Source organism: Gavia stellata, chromosome 1 (assembly GCF_030936135.1).
Source record: "Gavia stellata isolate bGavSte3 chromosome 1, bGavSte3.hap2, whole genome shotgun sequence".
In the NCBI taxonomy this organism is placed as follows: Eukaryota; Metazoa; Chordata; class Aves; order Gaviiformes; family Gaviidae; genus Gavia; species Gavia stellata.
The window spans coordinates 67,433,725-67,459,678 of NC_082594.1; the positions used below are offsets into that span (position 1 = coordinate 67,433,725).

Consider the following 25,954-nt stretch of genomic DNA (forward strand, 5'->3'; position numbering starts at 1 on the left):
GTAGATTATGTGGAGAGGAGAAGAGAAAATGAAAAAATTTCATATCCTATAAATTCATAAGGATATCACTGATTAAGACCATTCAATGTCCAGTCAATGTTTTCATTCCTCCAACTATTTTTAAATGAAGCATTGCACACTATCTGTAAGCAGTGTGTTCCTCATAACTCTGGAGTTACATTTCAAATCCTACCGTGTTGCAAGCTTATGGCAGACGACACCAGTGTCTGTTATGACTTCACTCAGTCTCAGCTCGAGGTGGACCTTCCCCTGAAACACACCAAAAACACCATATGAAAAGGTAGATTTATGCATAGCCAGCCACACCATTCCAACTTAAAACAAAGTCAGTCAATGCAAGCAATTCCAGGAGGAGTTTAAAAGATTAAGTAATAGCTGTACAGGTAAGGTATTTCAACTGCCAGAGAATCCAGATAAGTAGCCATTCCACTAAATTTCAGTGCATAATTCCCACCATTCTCTGTATGTTTTACCAATTGAGGGATATGGAGTGTCTGCAGTCTGACACAAAAATATTGTGTTGGAGCTTTCCTTAATATTGAAAATGCTAAATATAGATAAAGATCTCCAACACAATCATTGAAAAAATATCACAGCAGTGTGCTATAAATTAACACCTACATGTTTTAAACATTAGAAAAATAAAAATTGTGAAATATTATAAGCTGCGAGACAAGTAACAGTAAAACTACATTGGGAAACTAAAAAAATTTCAACCATGTTGCTAGCATTCATAGCATCTATTACACAGTCTTCAACTCCTTACCATATTAACTTTATTATGACCTGGGCCAAGATGCTATGATCAAGTATGCTAAGAAAATAAAGGCAATCATGAATATAAACTGCATTCCTCTTACTAACTCTATTACATTTCAAAACATTAGCATCCACTCCCACAGGCAAAAACTAGGCACCACTCTTACGGTGTATATATAGTAAATGCAAAATACATTTTGTTATTTATCTACTCTGACATGCCAGCACTACCTGATCATCTTCCGCAAATCACCATGGCCAAAATTGAGTCATTCACCTTCATAACAACCTCCCCTCTACCCTTTTTACCAAAGGCCCCTTAAAATCCATGCTGCTGGTTAGTGAGACCTCTAATGTGGGTGTCATCTTTGACTCACATCTACCTCAACTCATACAGAAGTCTTTTGCTACCCCTTTCATAAGATCTTCCCAATTTGACCTTTCTTCTTTTTGCACATGACGAAAACTCTTGCCAGAGACTCCCCTGTCTCTTCTGACTAGTTACAGCAACCTCCTGCTCTATGAGGCTGCCTATCCTGGGTAACACAGGAGAATGAAGATCAAACCTTGGCCTCAAGTTGCACCTATGCTGTTATGATCCACTTCTTCCACAGCAGATTTGTCTGGATGAAAGCCGGTCAATGCAGTCCAAAGCAGAACAGGGAGCGCAGTAACAATTAAGTAGCACAGACACACAGAAGTTCAGTTCAAGGTCATTCCCTGGTCCTCTTACATTTAGCAGTATACACTGAAGTCAGTGCCTGAACACTTGCCCTGAAGAAGCCTATGAGAGATTCTGTTTCTTACTGCTACAGTCATTCTCTCCCCTTCCTTGTATACCCCTTTCTCAGTACCGTACTTTCTGCGTTATCTTGAATGCACACTTCACGTTCTCCTGCATTTCACGCTTTCACTCCTCAAACCTCCATCACCTACTTATACCTTCAGTATTCTGACTCAGTAGCAGTTTTTTCCTGTCCAAGAGCTAGAACGCAGGCCTTTCAAGTACATGTGGTAGATGATACTGGTGTTCATCCAGAAAACAAGACAGACCTCTCCAAGCGGTATAAAAGCCCACGTCACAGAGGCGTCGCAGCAGCTCACTTATTTTGAACAGGGAAGGACCCAAAAGTGCATGGGAGTTTAAAAAGATGGCTCCTGCCAGGTGTCTTTTGCACCACTTTAAACAAAATAAAAACAAACAACAACTCAAAACCCAAACATGTTGCATTTGGCTGTCAGACTCCTGATTCTTCATGTCTGTTTCAGCAACACGTGTATCCTCCTTCACCCTGTCAGTGTAAGCAAATGTCAACATCTGTCATTTTCTTCCAAACTGAAGCCTGTCATCATGAATAAGAGAAGGATTTCTCTGCACAAATGCATAAAGCCACTTCTAGAGCCTCAGTACCACTGCAGTGTCCATCATACTCACACATAACAAGGGCTAGGCACACAACCAGTTAAGAACTCTGGTTAAGCAGGACTGTTTTCTGGCTTTAGTTTTACTATGTTTTCCATTACTTTTCACTGTTATCTCTTCCACTGGTCACATATTTTACCACAGGAGCTAAACTACTAGTCTGTGGACAATAAATTTATATTATGGACCTGTAAAAACTACTGCTGCTATCTTTGTTGATATACTGCATATTACCTTTACTAGAGAAATCAACACTAATAAGTTTTGAAGAAATTAAGAGACAGGAACAGAGACTTAAAAATTCTAGAGAAAATATCCCTTTGGAGAAAAATACCAAGAAGGTAAGATAATGTTTTTATAGAAATATTTCTGCTGATCTTAAAGGTGAGACTGACCTCTCTCAGGGAAGAAAGAATGCTTCAATGCACTTAGGTGAGCCTGAATGCAAATTTACTTACAGTCCCTATTTGCTCCATCTCACACAGATTGAGTAAGATGGAAGCTCCCTATTTTAGAAATTAAGCTGCAAAACCCCTTTTTATGTCAGCAGTACTTCACACATTTTCCCAGCTACACTACACTAAGCTCAAAACTATAGTGTTGCCTCTTTTGGGCTGAGAGACATTTTTTCTTGTAGCCGTCATTTTTCTCTTGTGAAGACTTTGAAAATGGTGAACTGCTCAAAAAGTGAATCAAAGCTTCAGACAGCAAAACAGAGGTCATGGGATCACTGGGACTGGCAGCCCTATGACTATTCCCAAAACACCTCCTTACTTCCAGTTAAAAACTCAAATATGTAAATACATTAAAATAAGACTAAAGTAACATACTTGCAGGTTTAATTCACAGAAAATAACTCCTACATAAACAGAATGCTTCTTCCCAAATCAATTATACCATTAGGCAAAACATAAGGATTCATCTGAACAGATTTACTCCTGAACAACAGCATTAGTTGGGTTTACAAAATACCGGATAATCCATTTTTCAAAGGGAAGACTGAAAACTATGCAATAAATCAGTTTCATAAAATCAAAAGTTAATGTAACCAACAGAAGGTCAACTTATACTGGATTAAATATACCACAGAAACGGGGATTTGCCAATATCTTTATTTACTGACAGTTTATAAGAAAGAAATTAATATTTTTATTATTAAAAGAACTACTGTGATAATAACAAGAGCCTCCAATTGTACTAGGTGCACACAGTTAGTTACAGCATTTACAAGCAAGAAAGATCAGATAATGCAGCAGGATAAAAAAATATATTGTCCCTGTTTTACACCTGAAACACCGTGGCTTGGTCCTGCTCAGACAGAATCACTGTTATGGAGCCAGAGATTGAGTCTAGGATCAGTCCCAGGCCATAAAGCCATAAAGCTCTTTCTCCTTCAGCACAGCGAGACAACTCAGAGAAGAAACTGGAGGTTTGACAATTTTGAAGTAGAATGCATTAATTACTAAAAACATTTCCATCAAAAAAAATATTTCAGGATGTTCCTAGAGGTAGCTATGCTCATTAGCATACTCTTCACATTTGGAACGGTAGGACTTTTCCAAGGAACAAGCTGAAGGAGTGCCAACTCAACTGCTGAACACTTCCTTTTTCATAAACTCTGGGTTCATAAGTCAGACATCCTCCTAATCACATCTAACGGGGCCAGCTGGCTTCCATTTTTCAGTTCTTAATTAAAGAAGCCATCAGTAGACTGAATTTCTTGTAGGGAAGTAGACAGTATTCAAAAGGAAATCAGCAACAAACAAAACTTTTAAAGGGCCTTACTGAGGAAAAAAATTGTACTATGCTTGTTAAATATCCCCTTGAATAAAAATAAATTAATTAAGTTCCAGTCTTGTTAACATTCTCATAATACTAACAGGTGTCAGGGAGAACTACACACACAGTTATCTGAAAAACAAACTGAAATTGACCATAAGTTTGCAAGAAAAAGAAAAAGCAGACTCCAAGTCCTGTTTTTATAGATACAGGAAAAGCCTGTCTCCAACCACCTCATTTCTCCTTGGAATGCAGCTGTGAGTTACTGCGAATTGAAACACCAGAAAACAGCTGTAAAGCAAGTCAAAGTATACAAACACTACCTACCTGTATCATGTTTCCAGCAGTTGCAAATTTGCTCTTTAATTTAAACACAGTATGTCGAACGAGAACAGAAAACACATGACTTTAGATTATCCTAAAGTTATTCTTATGACAAAACTCCTGCCATCCTGGCATGAAGTACTTTCATCATCTGGAACAAGTGGTGGGCCTCAGAAGCAGTGTTTGCAAAAGTTACCAGGACACCACTGGGAGCCATTTCCGAGTGCAATTATGTGCACACATTTTGGCCTGGAATCTGACACACACCACATGATCCAGTGACTGTAGATTCAGATGCAACATCTGATCTAACTCAAAACAGATGCTATCTGGTTTTTCAGGGAAACATTTATGAAAAAACACTGACAAACACTAGGAACCTCTGTGTTCTCTATCTGAGGCTCTAGTAAATGCACAAAAGACTGACAGTCTGCCTAAGTTCAAACAACAGGAGGCAAATTTACCCAAATCTCTTAAATCGTATCTTTAAGGAAGTATCAACCTGATTTCCGTCTCTTTTGTCACTGTGAAACATATTTTAGAAAACTTTCACTTTTTAAAAAACAAAGGAAAAGAACAAGTCTTCACTGTTAATTTTAAACAAAACCAGAAAATATACAATCCACTTGCTTGAATATTAAATATCAAGTCAATTATCTTCACATACAGGGCTCACAGCACTATAATTCTCTCTTCTACAAAAGAATAGCTGATATCACAAAAACTCCTAAAAAAGGTATTTGTCTACTATTAAACCTGCTGGACAAGAGGTTTGTGATCACCCACCATTCTACTTCTCACTAGCCTACCCAATTTTGCTAGGGACTTTCCCCTCCAAGGTGGGAGTGCATCTGCATGGAAGTTTTCTAAACATTTATCCCACGTGGGGACCCTTATCCCAGCACAGTTCCCCAATCTTATCAGCTCCACAGCTCAGCTCAACTCTGCTCATTGCTCAGGAGTGTGGAAAGAGGGACAGGGACCCACCTTTAGCTCTTTACTTTTCCTCCTGCTGGTACAGAATGACTGCAGGCAGTCTCCCCCCCAGCTCCTGGAGATGGAGGAGGGAAGAGATGCAACTGGGACAGGTTGTAGGAGAGGACTAGTCTAAGCAGGTGACATGAACTACAGCCCATGACTGATGCCAGAACCTCATTGTTCTGGAATCTCAAATTTAGGATTGTGATACCCCTGGTGTGTTGGTTTACCTTCCCTTGCTGCAAGTTGCCTGGAGAAAGGAGCACTGGAAGAACTCAGCACTGCACATAGACCATTCCAAACTATGAGAGATAACCTGTGCTGTTGCTTCCTTTGTCTTTCCAAATTTTATTTCAGGATATAGCAAACATTATTAGACAGATCCTGTCTACTTTGAAATCCTCTTAGGCAACTTTCTGGGATGTAACTTTCTGGCACTGGTAAAGCAAACAATAAAACTGACCCAAACTCTAAGGGCTCACTAAATGCTGTCTATGAGGGACTGGGAGAGGAAAGACCAAGGTTGCAGCCTCTGCTTTAGGTAAATCCAGCCCTGCAGTATTATCAGCAGCCCCACACAAGGTCACAACCTAACAGCAGGTTTGAGAGCAGGAGGAAGAGTTTCTGTGCTGTCTACATTTGCTGCTGTAACAGCTGCTCCTTCCTTTAGCAGAGGGCAGCAGGCAGCTGGGAAAGGTCTAAGGATCACGCTCCAGATTGCAGCCTGCCTGCTGGACCACAGTGTGGACCACACAAGAATCTGGAACAAAATCCAGTCTATCACTGAGGGAAGTGCAACAGCTCTAGTGAACACTGCATGGATTCATAAATGCTAGGCAAAGCAGAACCGATGTCTCCTTGGTCTCCGTATGTGCAAGCATGTCAGAATTGCTCAGTAACTGGCAAACATCTTTAAATGGCACAATGTTAACCTTCCTGTTTCTCTAAAGGAAGAATACTTCCATGTGGTCAAAATCCTTATAATTAGTCAGGTTTTCCTCTCAAATACTTTAAGGCAATACAATATGTAGATACTGTAAATGAAAGCCACCTGGCTTTCATTTCCCCAGACAAACTGTGTTCTGCAGACACAAAATCCAGGTATGTTATTTTGAAATAATGTAAATTTATTATTCAGCAGTAGGTGCTCCTTACCACATGCCATGTTACAGACTAGCTTTTTAAAAGTAACAGACCAAAACCGGATGGACTGTCTTACCCCTTTGCACTGATAAGTCTGAATGCTGTGCTCTTATATTCACATAGGGAGGAAGCCTTGCCACAAAGCAGGATCTGGTCAATAACTGGTCTTTTCGTTTATCACAAAGATTATTTACCATTGTTGACACACGATTCAGTTCTCTGAAATAATTTTGTCAGTAGGCATGTAGCCTTGAGAATCTTCCCACCCTATCAAAACAGGTATTTCATCTCTTTTCAAAACAACTAGAAGAGAAACCTAAAAGCCGCTGTTCATACAATAAAGGGTAACACCCATTTATTTCCTGAGTGTGGTGGAAAGCTGATACCAAACCTGGAAGCAGCTTCTTCTTTTTACACTTTGCATATACCCATGCTTACAGTAGGTTATACAAAATGCGTCAGTGACTCATCTTTACGCTAGAAGCATTTAAATACCTGCACAAAGATAGCTAACGTCAGTGTTGGACACCAGGCATGCAATGCTCTTAACTTTTTAACAGACTAAATAATTCTGTCAATCACTGGAGTGAAACAGCCCTATTCAGTTGCTCCTAAAGACAATTTGCTCAACTTATTTTATCTTCAAACCCATATTCTTCAGAAATGTAACAATTAGCATCAGAACCATGCCAGTTCAACACGATTTGCTCTACATATATAAAAATCATTGATTTATACAGAACAGGAAGCAGGCAGGTATGGGGGAGACGGTGACAACTTCCACAATATTATGAAGGTAGGGAGAAAGAAAGTAATGGAGTAACGCATTTCCAGCTCCCTCTGCAGATCTGGGATAAACTTCTCTGTAACACAGGACTGAATGGAGAAGAGTTAATTCAAAAGCCTGGGGTGAAACCTTGGCTCTGCTGAAGTCATGGCAGAAGCCCCACCCTGGCAAGGCCAGGATTTCATTCATGAAGCCTGACACTTGGGATACAGATTCTGCATTCAATGGGAAGGTGCTGACAAAGGAGGAGAGGGTTTTTGAGCAGCACAGAGTGCCCTGGATATATTCTTCTAGCTAATATACAGGAAGCATTTCAGAGACAGTAGTGATTTCCAGCATGACAAAAGGATTTTAGGTTACTCTCCAAACATACCTCTAAGTAATGTTTTCAACTAATGATGTGTAGTCCACCACATGACACTCATATCAGTCCATACTCAAGAACAGGCATGTTTAATCAATAATAGTCAAAGGCCTGTGTAGGCAGAATGCTAATGTGGTAGAAAGAGGAGGAAGGACTTTTGGCGTCTGAAGAAAGTACTTCTTAAGATCAGCAAATCTTTTGTGCAAAGCTTTGAGTACAGAAGGTTAAAATATGAGACAATTTGCTTCCGCACTGTTGGTCATCTGCCGTTTACATGCTTTTTTTTTTTTTTAAAGTTGATAGCCAAATAGATACGTTTCAGACACATCAAAGTTCTTATAAGGAGGAAGGGGAAATGAGCAATTTTCAAGTTTTTATGTCAGATTATTTTACCCCCAACGATGAGTTTTACATAAGACCTTGAGCGTGACTAGCTTTGGAAAAGCACTCTGTCATTTAATACTGAGAACTCAGCTGTAAGAGAACATGACCATTTCACATTTGTCAGTGCTGTGGAGGAAGTAACTCAAAGCACACTTGAAAAGGGGAACTTTAAAAGCAAGAGCCTGCACAGGAAAACATGTCAGAATGATCTAACTCTCCTTGCATTTCTCCTCTGCTTTGGCATATACAGACTACATGGTTTGGAGTATGCTGGTGTATTTTGATATTAATCAGAATGTCTCTGGATCTTTAACCACTTCGCTGATTACATGCACACAAAGGATATTTGGGTTGCAAAGCTCAAACTTCACAAAACAGACTTAAACTATGCAGGGCTGAAGTTACTGTGCAAAAAAAATGCAGGGGAAGTCTACTCAAAAACAGGAAAGGCCTTTTAAAGATCGCATGTGCACTTGGGCTTAAATTCCACTGAGAACACATGAACCACTGAGAGCATCTGTCATCTACAGCCACAGGCAAATATCTGAATCAGTTACTGTTGGGTAAACTTCTGCATGTGAAGGAAAGGCAAACATTCACAGATCAAAAGAGACATACACACAATAGCATAGCAATTTCTGCTTCCAGTCCTCAAAAAGCATGAGAATTGGAATACAGCAGGTCCTGAAAGACAAATGACTAGTAGAAAAGAGATACATCCCATAGAAAGTGTGCAACATCATGTTCTTACTGACTTCAAACAGTTTAGAAAGTTGTGTCTGCTGTTGCTAGTCCCTCCCCTCTAGCTGAGGCTGCCTGATTGTTCATAGTCTATTTCAATGCAAAAGTTAAACCATTTTCAGTAATTGCTCAATTCCTGTTTTACTTCCCCCAGAAATGTTTGAGTGCTTGTACTGTCAGACATTGGGTATTTAGCTCTGTACATGATAATATCACAGTGAGGAGCAGGCAGGCTCCATCAGAAGATGGGAACTTAAAATTCTTTCAACTAAATCTGCACAAACCCACCTGGTTACAGCTTCATACTTTCAGAACAAGTTTTCCAGTCTGGAAAGTTAAGCCTTGAATTATGCACTTAACAGCTGCTGTCCAGTTTCATTCTGCATTCTGTATAATATATCTTCCTGATAGCATTTAACATGTTCTAGGATATTTAAAAAGGAAATATTCAGAAATCATGTAATTTCTATTTGTATGCCAGACACAAACACAATTTTGCTGGAGTTTAAGAATTTGTTCTCCACAGAGCAACTTGAACTTAAATCACTTATAGCACAACAGTTCCATCACCCAGACTATATGTAAAGAGCATTCAGGATATACACTGACAAGACTATAGCAGACTATGCAATATGTTATTTTCAAACTAGCAAGAGCAAAACCAGCCAGTAAGATGTGGGGGCATTGATTTACCAACAGAGTAAAAGCCTGTCGACCTCAAGGCGCAATTACAGTCCATTGCTGAACACCACAGTGCTGTGCTCAGATGAAGGGAAACTCAGGTGTACCTCATTATGCCGATTATCTCAAGAAACTAGTTTGCTAGACCAAACGATGAATCAAAGCCACAAAGGGTATGCGGGTGGGTAATGCCCAATCTGCATCCATGGGCTGAGCAGCTGCACAGCACCTGTACTGCTTCTTGTGGGACTGTGCACCACACTGAAGAGCGTCAGTAGTGGCAAGATTACAGGCCTCTTAACAGCTCTTAGCCTAGATGGACAGTGCCCTCATTCATGATGAGCAATCATGCCGAACTCTGGCACATCTTGCTGTCAAGCAATAAATGGATGTGGCATTAAAGCATCTGACAATAACGCTTATATCCGTGTAGGCTGACAATTAACATAGTCCTGCTGTCAGTAACATCCTCGTCCGCCATAAAGTTTATCGAGTCATAATCTCACCTTGCACTCCTGACAATACAAAACATCTTTGTAAGACAGTAAGAATTAGCAACGTTGGAAAACCATAAAACTGAATGCAAAGCCTCAAGCTAAACACCTTGGCAACTATGTCTGATGGAGTTACACAATATTACTGCTTACGTTTTGTTTTTTTTAAATATATAGGCTTATTTATTTTGTACAGCATCAGAATACTTAGAGTTATAGCTTCTGAATAAAATTGGAGAAAACAGCACAAAAATATTAAGAAATCCACTTAAATTCCATTAACACGAGAATTCTATTTGTTTCTTTGTTGTATTATTTTGCACTTGCAAAAAAAGAGAGGAATCTCCTCATCACATACTATTCCCTTTCTATGTATGAAGATGGAAAACAGTATTGCCACTTAAAAATTTGTACCATTTCTGGAACTCACACAAATGAGGTCCAATCCATGTCTAGAACAAAATTTTAGATTCTACTCTTTAAACTTCAGATACACAGCTCAAAACACCAGTTCTTACATCAGAAATGCTATTATCTTTAATTTCAAATCGGTCCTTCTGTTCTGAAAAATGAGGCAAAATATGTCCCAGAACTGGGCATCTGAGAACCACAGCACCCAAGATCACTAATATTTCAATAATCCATTGACTTTAAGCTGGTTTTCAGTTTCTGACTGGGCTGACTGGTCTGCTTAAAACCTGGATATTTTCAGGCTTTGCACACAGAAAAGTCCTATACAGGCTTATCACTATCACCCAGTTTCTTTCAATATCACAACCTGATGAATTAGAAAGAATGAGAAACCTAGCCTCTTTGATACTTTTTGGTTTTTTTTTTTTTAATTCCTCACTCTGACTTGTATGACCTCAAGCAAGTCACGTTCTTTCTGACACTTATTCTCGCTGTATTCAAAGTTTGGGAGTGACAGTAGCTTACCTCAGTACAGTGCTGTGATGCATAGCTGAACAGCCATGAAGCACTCTACAACATGGAAAATAGTATTAAGGCCACTAGCCAACAAAACCAGAAGATGCAGGAGTTCCCTGGCACACAGCTCAGTGTTTAATCCATTAGATTATGCAGCCAATAAGGACAATTGCTAGAACAATAAAACTGATAGTTGGCACGTTAAAAATTGCTTTTTGACTACTAGTATTTGCATGATCCACTGCAAGTGTTAAGTAGTTAACATTTCTGAAATTGTTTTCCTTAAAATTGGGAAAAAAATGAGTAACATTGCGTAAATATTTAACGCATTCTTTTTTCCTCTTATAAATGAAAAGGTGTTTAGAAAAAGATACAACTGAGATACCACAAATGTAAAAAATACAAACACACAAAAAACCTCCTTCATTTGGCTATCTTCACTTGCATAAGAATTCGTACAAAATATTTACAAATCTGCTCCCACTTTTATGGAAAACAAAGCCCTCTTGCAGACTCCTTAACATAAAGACTGTGGAACGTCTAAGTAAATGGATAAAATTAGAGTGTTCATATTTACACTAGTTGTAATAAATGCTTATCATGGAGCCCAGAAACAGCTTTTAACAGTTGGGGTCTTGTAAAGACACAAACAGCGGAAGTGATAAACTGTACAAACAATTACAAACAGAGAACACGCTTTCCAGCAAATATTGTGCTCCTCATCTCTCCAAAAGCTAGAGCTGCCTGCAAACCTTTCTTTTATGAGTTCACAGCTTACACTACCAGTGCTGTCCTAGAAAGCACCCTGGTCTAAAAAGCTTCCACAAGCTCACTCTGTGTAAATATTGTAACAAAATAAACAATGCAGAAGTTTATCCAAATATTGGCCTTCAACTGATAAATTACAAAGGGAAAGTTTTCATATCCTGCAGGAAATAAACACTAAATCTATTGTTTTAAAGTCACTGTCATAAGAGGCCTTGGGGTAAGAAGAAAGGGAAACCAGGATAAACAGAATAGACCTCAAAGTTAAAAGGGTGTTAAAAGCCTTTCCATCACCATTGGCATTGAAATGTGGCATTAAAGGGGATCAATATTTTACAAGAGAGTGTTACAGACTGAACAGGCCATCATGAGGCTTTCTTGGCATCACATGCACAAGTGTATTATTGGTCACTCCAAATAAACAGAGAACCTAACTTTGAATGTATTTTCACATATGCTTCACTGCACACAACCACACTACATGTTGGAATGAGCATGCATTGTAAGTGTCATTTGCTGACCTGGTATGTGCAGACCTGCATGCAGACTGAAAAGCCAAGACATCATGTCCAACCCTACCACACAGCAATATCTAAGCAGCGTTTTCCCTTGCATTTATTGGAGGCTGTTGCACAGGTCAGACATTCATGTCTGTGGCCTCCTAAGCAAATACTGTGGTTCAAAAGTGACCTGTAATACATATTTGGGGGGGGGGGGGGGGGGGGGGGGCGGGAAGTAACTGATTTATATTGACTTGATATCCTGCTACATCATCTTATTTCTTGCTTTGTTATAATGACTGTTTTCACAAGACCTAATACTGTAACAGAAGATAGAATCTGCTTCAAAAGAGGGTAAGTAGAAAAAAAGAGGAGTCTCACTGTGTACCAAAATCTGCAAAGTACCAAACCCTCAACGGAGCTGAAGTGATACAATTATCAGCATTCCCATGGTTTGGAGCAGGGCCTAAAAATCTGGCAAGGAGTGGTTTTTTTCATCCAAGGTGTACTTGTTGCCATTCCTGTTACAACCTGCCTACATAATTATTTAAAACAGTACCTACAGATACTATTTTCAAGCTGGCTCTGCTCCCCTGAGGAATCATTCAACAGTTATTTAAAGGGTTTTGAAGTTATTTGGTACTTGAGATAACCACACCCCTCCTTGTATCAGTGATAGTTCACATAGTTTTAATTATTTCTGTAGGCAGAATCCATACTCCATTGATTTATGCACACTTGTAATTCACTCTGCACAAACACAAGTTGCAAATATCACTGAAACCTAAACCATACTAATGAGCAATGCTTCCTTTTTGTAGGGAAACAACACATCTGTCCTAGAGCCATGGCACCCATAAAGCTACCATGGCCCTGTTACAAATACTTCTTTGCCAAGATAATCTCACCTGTACTTCTGAATCAGCATCAACATGCTGCAGTTGAAACCAGGTGTCTCTGTTATGATACTTCTGCAGATCTTCCTTCTGAATGGCTACCTTTCCTGGAAATAAAACAATCCAAAAGCACAGTTTAGAACATGCTCTAGCTCCCTCAAAGTACATTTCCATCAAAAACAAGTTTTAAAACAATGATTTAATGACTGTCCTATTCAAGAAAGGCTTCAGAGCAAGGAAAGATTTCTTCAGGGCATACTTCTTTACACAATACATAATTCTTTCTGATGAACAGCTTTTTCCACTTAATATTGTGAAAGACTTTAAAATTCCTAATGTCATACTCACCTAACAGACTGAAGCACTGGGCTCTGTGGATGAGCTTGTAAGTATGCTTATAGTAAAAATACCATTATTACTTCTTTGACATGACAAACTTGTGGGAGGAAAAGCTCTAAAATTGGGGGGGGGGGAGGGCTGTTCATTTCTGATTGAGGCAGATGTCTATAACAATCCCAAAAGAAAGTTCCATGCATGCAGTTATTGCTAAAAATATTTTAGGATGAGGCTTTTCACTATATATTTTTGTAGAAGGGCAGCAGCTAGAGATGTCAAGTCACAGCAGATTCCCAGATTTGCATTTTGAGGCCCTGTTGACCTACCTGCCTCACTCAAATCTTGCAGAGTTTGCATTCCACAACCCAGAGCCATGCAAGTACTACCCCTGACTGTACAGAGAAGAAAAAAAACAACATAGTAGAACTTTTCCCCTTACCTTTTTAACCCCCTTTTACCCCTACCAAATTATCTGTTTCAGAAGTTAAGGCAACAGCAGCCAGTTCCATGCTGTGAACTAATGTACATGCATGCTAAGGGCTGATATATATGTAAAGCTGAAACTTATCTTGCCCAGTCTCTCTCAGGCATTATGTAAAGCACTCTCTGGCAGGCAATGAAACTTTTTCCAAGCATCTGTCTTTGTATATACAGAGCAGAGCATGGCATGCCTCAGAAAGCAGCTTTGGGCTGGGTGGTTCTCCAGGCACTGAGCAAAGTAGTGTGTTCAAAATGAAAGAATCCAGGACAGTCAGAGACATTCACGAGGCTTGAGAAATCTGTTTTTTGGCAATGTGGTTTGGTAGCAGACTTTCTTTGCTAGAGCAAGATGCTTGCCTACAGTTTGCAACCACTGCTTTGCTGCAGAAACACAGACTTTCTTTAACCAAATCCTGCTAGATAAAATATACCAATGGACCCAGTCTTAGTGGGAAAAAGATTTCCAAGGCTTCCCAAACCCATGCAGTTTGGCCAGACGTCAGTAATACATTACCCCAGCAAATGTTAACAGAACACGTTTACAAAAAAGATTTAAAAATCCACACAATGGAAGACTATGAAAATGGCAAACAACAAAGTATTCTCTGTTCTGAAATCTAAAAGCTCACTGAAGTCCCAGCAGTAAGTTATTAGACCCCAGTATTCCCTCAAATTTTGGCCTTTTCTTTTAGCTGTTGTTGGATGGCTCCACCCAGCCCTCCTGCTTGCTAGGCCGCTCCACATACCCTGCTGCAGCATTCTTCTGTCACCCTTAGGCTGCTTCTGGTGACAGTTTCCAGATTTCCAGTCCCAGTTTCTAAACTACTCTGCCATCCTTCCACAGCTGCCCTATGTAGTATCCACCAAGGTTTCTCCTCCGGCTTCCACAGAACTGCTGACTCATCACTCCTAACTCGCTCATTCTGCCCTCACCACTCTCCTACCCCTGCTTGTCCTTTAGAGATTACCAGATCCATCTCCTGGCAAACATTAGAGATTAATGAGGCAGATTCATTACCAAGCTCTTTATTGGATAGGCAGAGCAAGCAACCTGAAACTTCTTAGAAAAGCAATAATTAAATTACACAAACCTACAAAATATGGCAGAAAGAGTAAATAAGACAGCTGAACTGCGCTGAACAGAGGACACCAAGTTGCACTGCTGAGAATCTCTGTAGTGATGGCTGTGTATTTTCAAGGCTTCTACTTTTATTCTTCAGCCACAGCAGTTTGTGGGCAACCTAGTTTCTCTAAAACATTTTAGGAGAGTAATTTAAACATGTGACCTTCCAATAATTGCTTTGGACATCTGAAATTGTTTACTTTCACTGCTTGCTATCCTCACTGTACCCTTTAATCTCTTGCAGAAATCCTCCACCCGACTGCAGTGTAGCACGCACTTCCTAAACACCGTTGGCTGTATCTTTCAGTCTCATTCGCAGTCACCACTGTTGCAGGGAACATCCTTGCAGAAAACTCAAGGATGATTTCACCAACATCTGCACCTGTATGTAGCATAAATGGTGTTATCATGATCCCCTCTTTGAGCAGGGAGTTCCACTGCTCTCTACATCAAGGATGTCAAGATAACCCAGACGGGTCTGACCACACAGTCAGTACATAATCACAGCACAAAGTGTTTGGAGGCAATGGTACATATGCCTACATTTCCAAGAGGGTTAACATGGTGTTTTGATTGGGAAACTGTTTGAACAGCACTGTTTGCTCTGCACACAAGCAAGTCTTATTAATGAGTGAAACTTACTGACTGGGCTGGCTGGAATCCAGGGTTTTTTTCACTGTATACCGAATGATCCACAAAGGAGAAAAATCTACTAGGAAAAAAAACCCCACAAGTGGGGGGGAAGGGAAGGATAGTAAAAAAAAGGGCCTACACTTCAGCTAGTCTAAACATATACAAAGGTGTATTACTGATAGGGCAGATTGTTTGATCTGCGCTGTTAAACAATTCTCTGTGTATAGGAGCACTCTACGCAACTTCTGTTTCTTTGCCTGTACCAGCCATGTCCATATGCTCACCCAACTCACACGCCTCCTCCTCATCACCAGGGCCACAAAAGGCAGCGTGCAGGTGCTGAGCACAGTCAGGTTCTGCCCTCTATACAGTCACCACTCTGCCAGCAGCTGACCTACATCTGACCCGGCTCACACAACTTCTAGCCTCGCCAGAACTAGGTTAAATCTAGGTTGGCACCTGTCATTTGACCTGACACTACATGATAAGGGCCTACAATTCTCCTTGAAGATAAGCCTGACACAAGAGGTCAGAAAGGTTTGCCACCACTTATTTACAGGACCTTTTCCTCTTTGTGGTTCCTCAGTGCATTCCGAAACTCAAGCCCATTGTCCTGTGCTCTTTCTCAAGACTTGGGTGGCTGCCAGGCAGTGGCGAGAGACTTCAAAACTTGCACCTAAGGCACCCAGCCACTCCTGCTGGTTTCCTCAGAGCCACTCCAGGCTGCAGAGAGTCTGGATCTACTTAAGCTTTTAGACACTATATGGGAGGAGGCAGGAAACATCAGAGCATGCTCAACGGTAAAAGGTGCAATTTCAAAACTTAGTTAAGTTACATTTTTGAAAGTTAGATTCTCAGCAGTAAGGCCAGCAATGATGAGGCAAAAGCATTCTTCTCATCTGAACTAATTTCTTTCCAAAGTCTGACATTCACCAGGACCTCAGGTTGGGGTAGGGTGGGGAAACCCCACACACACTCCTGCATGTTTTTCACCCATATGGCAGCAATTTCCCTGTCCCCCCAGTTCAGAGTAAACAGATCTTCACTGGTACATTTAAATCCTAAGCCCTGTGTTCAAAACAAAGATGCGACATGCCACACTGCCCCCTTCCATCTCTGAATCTCTCTTGAGGGAAAAAAAACCAATCTACAAACAATGGCCAGCTCAAGGATGAGTGAAGTTACTACCTAGGACCGGATGGTCCTAAGGGTGCAAATTCCACTTTACAATCCTTGGTGAAAACTGATTTCCACACCCATGCACCCCTGTCCCTGCAGCAGGCTGTGCTGAAACAGTTGAGCAAACCGATCCAAAACAAACAAACAAAAAAAAACCACTGAACAATGAAAATAAGTATTCTGGGGGAAGAGAAGGGAGGAAAAAATTAGTTTCAGGTCATGCGTGGGTGTTGTAGGCATTTTTAACCCACAGATCATTTCAATTGACCTGTTTTACAGCTTCCCCACTCGAGAGTCACATTAACACAGCTAAAAGATAGGAGACAGCAGAAGGTCAACGATCTGGGCACAAAGGCAGGAATACGCAACACAGATGGGTAGGGATTTCTGGCTACACTGCTTGGGAAAGTGTTTGTGGAAGCACTGCACCCTCGGTGCCCATCCCTCACTAGAGTTTCAAAAGCTCTTCCCAGGCAAGTCAATGCAGCCCATTAGCTTGTCCCTGGGCATGCATGGGCTTGTTAATTCAGAGTCTAACATTTCCATGCAAAGACTAACAGGGTTGATAATTTGGCTCAGGCATTCTCCATCCAGTCACAACTACCTTCTGTCTGGATCACCTGTTGGTGACAAAAGGATTAGGCACTAGTTTGAGGATTACATCCCACCTTTTAATACTCATTTGCCAGTTTGCAGAGTGTTTGCCTCACAGCTGAAACATGTGAATATTTATGTCAGATGCTAGATTAGTAGAAGATACATTCCTTCACCGAAAAGGAAGTCAGACAGCAAGTCAGACAGCAATAGGACAGGAGTTTGTAATTTTAAAAGGGCATGAGGCTCTACCTGAAAAAATGAGCCAACAGTTATTTTTCAGAACCCTAAAAACAGAGCATTTCAGGAGCTCTTTTATCTTCTCTTCAAGTTATCTCTATCTTGGAATACTTGCACAGTAAAACCACAAAACTTTGCATATTGCTGCCAAGTGAGCTGAAGCAATATAATGTGATATTTTCAATACAACATACTTCATTAACACTGACTGCAGTATAGTTAATTTATAGCAAGGTGTTAGGTCTGAGTCACATACTAAAAGGCCCCAAACACCTAATTAATTCAGTCTTCTTTCAGCTCTGAGCAGAGACTAGTTTGCCTCCTACGTGCTGCAATATTAGGCAATAAGAGGACATGGAAGCTAGTTCAGTAAGTTGCTTCATGCTAGTATATTAAGTGCACAAACACACTATATTAGTGAATTAATTTAAAATAACTGATATGAAGGAGAGTCACTTTCAATAGCTGGAAAGTCTAAGGACAAATCAGAATCAATTTTAATCAATGTTTTAGGCTGTGAAAGCCTTGTAAAACTTCAATTACCTTGAAATCTCCAACCAAGAAGCACTGCTACTGTTCCAGACAACCTGGAATTTTATAATTATCTATATGAAAGGTTATTTGTCATCAAATAGAAGTAGAGAAACTTTGCAAGACAAGAAAGGCTAGATGCCTGTCTTGTTCAAGAACAGCACAAATTCACTCACCCCTCCCCATAACACAGAAAAAGACTAAAAAAAAAATTTCCCCACTTGAGGATTAGAAAGATAAGGATGAGAATTAGAGGCAACATAAGGCTTCAGAGCCTTAGAAGCAGCAGAATGGGTCCCTCCTGGCTCCTGTGCAGTGCACCATAAAACATAAGCACTACTAGACCATCTGCTACCATGGGTAAGAATTAGTGGCAACAATGGCAGAACACTTCCAGCACAGCAGCGGTGCATCCTACACAGAGTACTGAGGTGTACTATATTCATGACCCCAGTTTTGTTTTGTTTTTTTAATAACTAGTCCAAATATAATAAGAATATCACTTATGAAACCCATTTTTCCCCTTCATGGTATTTATCTTGGATAATAAGGCAGAGAAAAGTAGGCAGTGGATCCTTAGTAGGCATCTATCCTTAAAAGAAGTATGCTGCAGCACTACATGGACCATCCTCTATGAGGGTAGTTTTGCTGGCCACAATCCTAAAGATCTTGCCTGGCTTACACTGCAATTTCTACTCTCCCTTCCTGTTAAAAAAAAAACAAAACAACACAACAAAAACACACATAAACCTACCCAACTGCACCTCTGGTATCAATTCTCTGCTCTCTGGGCCCTTAAAATGTCCATACATTTAAGAAAGGTGGTACAGCCTGTGGCTGGTTGCAATGGGAGAGCAGTCCTAAAATCTAGACTTGCAGTCACTGTTATCTGCCTTACAGTAGGCACCAAGACCTGAGCATGCTGCCTGCACTGAACAACCATCTCCATCCCCCCCATCACCAGCCTGTTCCGGGTACTGCCACCAGAAGCCACCACTACTGCATCTCCTTCACAGTCCCAGTCTTTGCTTAGTTCAAGCGAGACATAAACCAGACAGAGACTGCTTAACATCTGCTACTGCTGAGATAAGTCAAGTACTGCAGAAAAATACAGAAAGCCCAGCTCAAACTATAGCAGTCAGAGGTAAGCAGGGAGGATGGATTTATGATGATATTCCAAATACAGATAGGATTAACACTGGCATTTGGTAAGGACAACTGTTGCATAAAAGGACAGTTGAGGTTCTAGCACATTAATGTATGTACTTGTAGGAGAAAAAAGGAAAAATATGTATTTTTGAAAGCTCAACTTTGTTTTCCTGCTTTTGTGACCATCTGTTATGCTAAAAGATATTGTGAGTGCATCCTAACAATTTATTCTATGCAGAAAGTATTTATTTTAGGCTTTCTATGCAACTGTAGAGAATCTTCTCAGGATAATGCTAGCTTATAGCTTCGAGACTTGTCATTGTGGGACAGAGTCATCTGCCTCCTTTATTTCATTAGTAGCTATATTTATACCATACTGAGTAGCTATTATTCCCTTGTCATACAACAGTACATCACAGAAACAGTAAACCAAGTTGTGACTGCTGCCTAAGCCATGGTCAGGGTGGAGGAAACAGAGGAACACAATTTTCTATTAAAATCTTGAACTCTGCTTCGCATTGTATTGGAAAAATCTTTGCTCCACTTAGCTAGCAAGAAGCATAGTTTAACAGGAATGATTCTTTTTCAGTTTTTCTTTTAAACCAATAAACTAAATACAAGGTGATATTTCAGCTACATTTGGCAACAGTTACCTAATAACAGTAGATGGTTTGCTTGGATGTTTGGTAATAAATGGTGGCAACTCTACAAACACACCTCCTCAGCTTTGGAAGTAGTCATTAGCAAAGGCATAGTCACCTCAAACAACTTTCAATTCCAGGGTGTTTTCATTCTGTGAGAGTGTCCATGAGCTAGGATTTGGTTTCATCTACTTTAGTCCAGAGCAGCTAAATTTAATTACCTCCAAAGGCAAATTTGTTTTACTGCCTTTACTTTGCTTCAGCTCATCTAGCGTTAAGCAGGAAGACAGTTACAATCTGCCAGGATACAATGGTCACAAGACTTTCAATTTGTTGTAGCGCACACCTAATAACCTCTATGAAGGTGGTTTACAGCAGTTAAGTTATAGTAAACGTAATTAACAGAATCCTTGCTAGTCTCCTCCCCCCACAGGCTTTCTGCTCCTTTGGCATTTCACATCTGTGCTTTAATCAGTACCATTCCACCCCCATTAGCACAACAACCAAGCCTCCGCCTCAGTCAGGAGTACCACAAACTTACAGAAGAAAAGTTCTTACTCCCCAGTGCAGTACAGGGGTCGAGACTTGATACAGTGAATTTACTTATTCCCCTCAGAACTTCACAGGAGGTGCATTTTATTCTGTTCAGGTTCCTGCTTGACACTTGTTAGCAAGTCAGTTACATGCATCTGTTACCAAAACAAATAAAGTGTGGGAGGAGAACCAAACATGTGATTTGTGATTTAAGTAGAGGATAAATAATTGTGTACTTGTCACCTGAAAGGCATATGATATTAACTATTCTCTCAGCACAGCGCTAAATAACTTGGTGTGGCACATTTCCTGTTTTTTAACGGATCTATATGTACAAGGTCACAGCCTGGCAGCCTGAACTGTTCATTACACACCTAGGAGAATACCAGCTCAGGGCATATCGTGGAGATGGTTTTCTTCACTAAATCTAGCTCAATTATTAAAGGGTGAGAAAAGCCTTCTGTCCCACTGTATTGGCACAGCTTGCCTCATTCAACATTTCTAAAAAGCTGAAAACTAAATATCAAAACATAATCATTAAAGAACATATATTTACATTTACCTTATTTAGCAGCTCTGCTATCCTAATATTCCTTCTACTGCATCCAGCCAGAGATATCCGTTACTACTGGAAGCATAACAATTGACAGTTTTTAAAGTTAGCCTCATCTCCTCAGTGTTTTTCTGATTGTAACAACTAGATGGAAATAGTTATTCCTATGTATTATACAAAGACATGTTCCATCAAATTGGCCTACTACTCCCATTTGATCATTTGGAAACAAACAAATCTGATTTTAAATGGAATTTACTGTAACTTCCAGTAGTACATTTCTCAACATACTATATATATCAGTATATAAACTCTAGCCAGTAACAGTCAAGACACACAATATCAGTTAAACAACTTAAAACTATTTTATTTCCACTGTATATTTGCTACATTTTATCTAAAAAAGACAAATCATATTTCAGATCCACTGAGCTCCGCATTTTCTTCATTATATTTGCATTTCAACCAGCATCCAACATTCCTCCAAGACACAGTTGTTCAAGAGTTGTATCCGTTTAGCTAACAAAATCCTAGATGACTTCGCATCTTCACAAATTATGATTAGGAAAATGCAAATGTAATAAATAAACATGCAAACTCAAAGATATCTTTATCTGCACAATCCTCCCATCCTGTATGCCAAAATACTACAGTATGTTCCAAAACATATCTGCTACGCATGTGTTCCAGTTTCTGAATTTGTTTGGTTCACCTCGGAAGTTTCTGTCAGAGGTTTCAGGGGGTTCTTGTTTTTCATTTTCTCATCCCCACTCCTTCCGCTTTTGGTGGCTTGAGCATTCTCATCTGTCACACACTGAGTTGCATTTCAGATGTTAAAGGATTTACACCATCACAAACTTGTACTTCATATTTCTGAATAAATAAAAGCATGCCCACTCTAAGCTCCAGTCACCCTGGAAATCAATATTGTAACACCAAGAGAAAGTTCTGGCAATACTAAATAGTGATTCAAAAGGAACTCTGCTAGCCAACCATCTTCAAAAAATAGTTACTTGCCAAATTCTCACCATTTTCACACACATGCACTCTGTTCTCTGTCTCGAAACCCCCTCAAAACCAGCCAAACAAACAATGCAAACAGATGTCTTAAACATACCAGATCACACAGGAAACTCAGGCAAATTCACAAGCTCAGTAACATCTGAACTTAAAATCAGTCTCCTTGTATGGAAGACAGAACCCCCAACTCCCTTCTCTGAGAAAGTTCATTGCTGGATGAGCATGGGTAACCACATTTTCTTCAGCAGAAGTGTCTCATGATGACATAATATAACAAGCAATCTCTGTAATGCAAACAAAGGGCCCCTATTTGCAGAATTTGGCAGTTCAGTGGAAAAGAGCTTATTTAGCACTACTCTGACCAAACTTTTTCAGTAGGGACCTCTTCCAAACCTCCCTTGCTCAAGCCTCTTCAGGAAAAGGTCTCTTAAGACTGAGCTGAAGATACACATACAGCAGCTATTCCTTTTAAATATTACATACTTTGTTCCAATGAAAGAGTTCTCTTTCTCAAAAAAAACTCCACTGTTCAGCTTTGCTGCCACTGACTCGTATTCAGTAGCAACTACTGAAAATAGCCACATGCAGTTACTCCACAGCACTGTTCTCTTTCCAGAAGATATTCCTATTACCAGGAGAACTTATAGAGTTAGTATCAAAGTGACAGTAATTCTGGATTTTTTTTCTTCTCTCTATTGTTATTTATTGCACTTCCACATCTTTGAAATGCTCTTCAAAATATGCCTGTGATAACAAGGGAGGGGAACAGAGGGAGGAAGAGGGGAAAACTCAGACTACAACAGCTAATAAACACTGTAAAAATCTCAATGGAGACAGGTAACACTGGAGTTTTGACTTACAGTGCTACATCAGTATAGTAATATACCAGTCTGCCTACCTATGGATTCTGCAACACATACAAAAGTTAATGTTGACTTTTCCTGAAAAGGTAGGAAAAAATAGAAACCTGATCAATCATTCGAGCATCCAAACAGAAGTATCTTTGTATCTTCTGCAAGTCCTTCTTTTCACAAACTGCTCCCAGTACCTTTAAACCGAGATTACTCTAGCAGCTCCTGAAGATTTCCCCTTCAGTGTCAGAGCTTGATTATTACAACAGGAACTTAGGAAACATGGAGAAAAGGAAACAATTTTTGCACTTCTCTATCTGTAATTTCATGGGTCTGGCTTGTGTTAAGTGTTCAGAGAGCCTTGTTCCAAAAGAGGGAGTAAAGCCCTGAGCAAGAAAAATCCCAGTCCATGGCCTGTTCGCAGGACAGTGCAGCTGCAGAAAACTGGTGACACACAGGAGATCAGATGAGGCAATTTCAACAATGAAAAACTCAGTTGAAAGAAAGGAGGTGTTATTTCATGTTACAAGGGGAAACTAGAGATTAGACAGACCAAAAAGCTTTCCAAAAGCTCACTCAAAAAACTCACAAACTGACCTACTCCTCCCCAGGGTGCTTGATGCTATACACACATGAGCTCAGTTAGAGACAAAGAGAATGACAATCCAGTTTCCTAGCTCATCTGTAAAATGTAAAACAGTAATTAAAGAAAAAGCTAGTGACTGCATGATAAACTAGCGTAATGTAAAGACACATACAAAGAGATCTGCACCACCACCCCATGCACTTTAACATAATGCATTTTACAGCATTATACAAACTGTTGCTCAACATCAGGCAAGTTCCTCACTACAAGCTCTGTCAAGACATACACACCTCACTGATAGCTATAGTCATGTTGTACCAGAATTAGAAAAATTGTATGACTTATTTCAACAGTACAAGACTAAAAACTGAAAAAACCAAACAGTTAAAATGACTTAAAGTGGAAACTGTTCCCTTCAGTAACAACTAGGCTTTTACAAGATTTTTATCCCTAAAGAGATAAATGGAGTGTCATGCAATTTGCTGCAGGTGAAATGCATAGCAAATAATATCCAGAAAAGCAGAGGTCTTGCCCATGTCAAACAGGCACTGCAAGTCTTACAGAGCTATTCTGTAGGCAACAGCTTGCTCTGATACTCTCTATGAAATTCTGTCATCATTGTACTGGGGGTACCTATGACCAGTAGCTATTACTCTGCATGTCATTAAGGTAGTCCTAGTTTAACAATACTGCATGCAGGTAAGTGTATTGAACCCTGGAAAACTGCAAGACTAAAGGCCTTGCAATTAGGAAAAAAATGCAGTAACAAATGATGTTGCCAACATTTAAACAATGCTTTATTGCCTATTTCAGTTAAACTGCAATCTGCATTTACTATCATAACAGACAGCATTTACCTTCCAGCCTTTTTTATAATATATAATACTGAAGGCATTTTTGTCACTTGACAAAAAGTTACAATACTGAGTAGTACTTACCACTGTCATTGTCAGTCCTATCAAGACCCCAACTGATAAGACTACATACGATCTAACAGTTAAAATCCAAGAGAAGTAAGCTGTAAAGAAAATAATAATTTATGAACACATACCTATGATGGAATCCCTTCGAAAAACATCTCTGTCAAAAATATAAAATGACAGATGGCGAAAGGTCCGAGGAATTTCACAGTAAAAGTCTTCTCCATAGAAGGGGCTGGGTAAACAAAAAAAACACATACACATAAACACACACACAGAAAAAAAAATTAGTGTTGGTATCCCGGAGGAGCCAGTGTGTTTATACTTCACACCCAGAACACTCTGGACTGTGACAGTCTTTCCCACCCATGAATGTGGGCCTTCAAGCACTGTTCCCAACTCCCTTAAATGCCCACAGAATAAGATTTCTTAATGTGCAAAAAAGAACAGGTACTTCTTATTTGGAACGGAAGTGTCCCTAAACAAAGGGGGCAGAGACCATGTTATTTGTTAACATACAGTGCCTTGAAGGCTGGAGAGAGGCCCCTGCTGCCACACTATGCTTACAATAGACCATTATGACAGAGATCACAAAAGCATAGACATGAACAGGATGAGCAAAATACAGCATGGTTCATGGCATATATATTTTTTATAGGATTTAGTTTATTTTAAATAAAATGCCTACAGCCATTGCCTCTTTTCTCATCCTCTGCAAAGTTTCTTATTTAAAGTCAGATTCAGTCAACTGATGCTAACTAAGCCTTGGAGCTGGCATGATACTTGTTACCCAACAGCACTGCTTATCTGTCTATTTTTGCTTACTGGAATTATACAGAACAAGTTCTTTCACAGTAAGACCAGATTTAAAAAAAAAAAAAAAATACTATCTCAGTATGAAGAGCTCTTTATAGACTTAAGGGGCTTTCTTTGGATCCTACTAATTTAAAAGGGAAAAAAGTCTCAGACACCTAACAGCAACCCTTTCAGTTTCTCTCTATCCAATTATATGGTTAAGGATTTACTCCTAAGAACTATAAGCATGTATCAACATTATTTATTCATTGACAGGTCTACCATTTTACACAGACTTTTCATTTCAAGTAACTTATGCTTCAGTAGATCTAAATAAGTGGATGCAATTTGAGTCATATGGACAAATACAGCAAGCACTGCAGATGTAGACTTAAAAATAAATCTAATCCCAACAGGCCGAAAGCCAGTGGGTTTTTTTCTTCCCCTTTTAAACACAGACCTCCTTATTGTCTTGGCTAAGCACAAAAATGGCAGACAGAATTGTGCTATAGCTTTAATCATTATCAAAGGCTTTTTATGTTAGGAAATTAGATATCCAAAAATTATTAATAGTTCCTTGCATTAACTTTAAATTTTTCAGTATTTTGTTGGGAGGTTATTCCCTTGGCTTCTTTCAGGATGTTTTACATTGTCATACACTTTTGCTTGTACTTCTGCCTACAGTAAAAATACACTCCCCCAGAACTGCCACATTCCCTCAAGCGTTAGCTGACAAGTCTCACTCAAAACACACAGGCACTGCAAATGAGCTAACCACTCTGTGTTTGAAGGCAATATGCCACATTAATTTCATGAAGTCCAG

General features: G+C 39.7%; 1 protein-coding gene across 1 annotated transcript in view; it reads right to left on the bottom strand.

Annotated features, from left to right (window-relative positions):
* RASA3 (RAS p21 protein activator 3) overlaps positions 1–25,954 on the bottom strand; it is a 94,849-nt gene that overhangs the window by 58,713 nt on the left and 10,182 nt on the right. The window contains exons 2-4 of the mRNA XM_059827314.1: positions 24,468–24,571; positions 12,979–13,073; positions 194–270 (exon numbers count right to left, since the gene is read on the bottom strand). Coding sequence (XP_059683297.1) covers positions 194–270; positions 12,979–13,073; positions 24,468–24,571 — 276 coding nt within the window. The remainder of the gene's footprint in view (positions 1–193; positions 271–12,978; positions 13,074–24,467; positions 24,572–25,954) is intronic.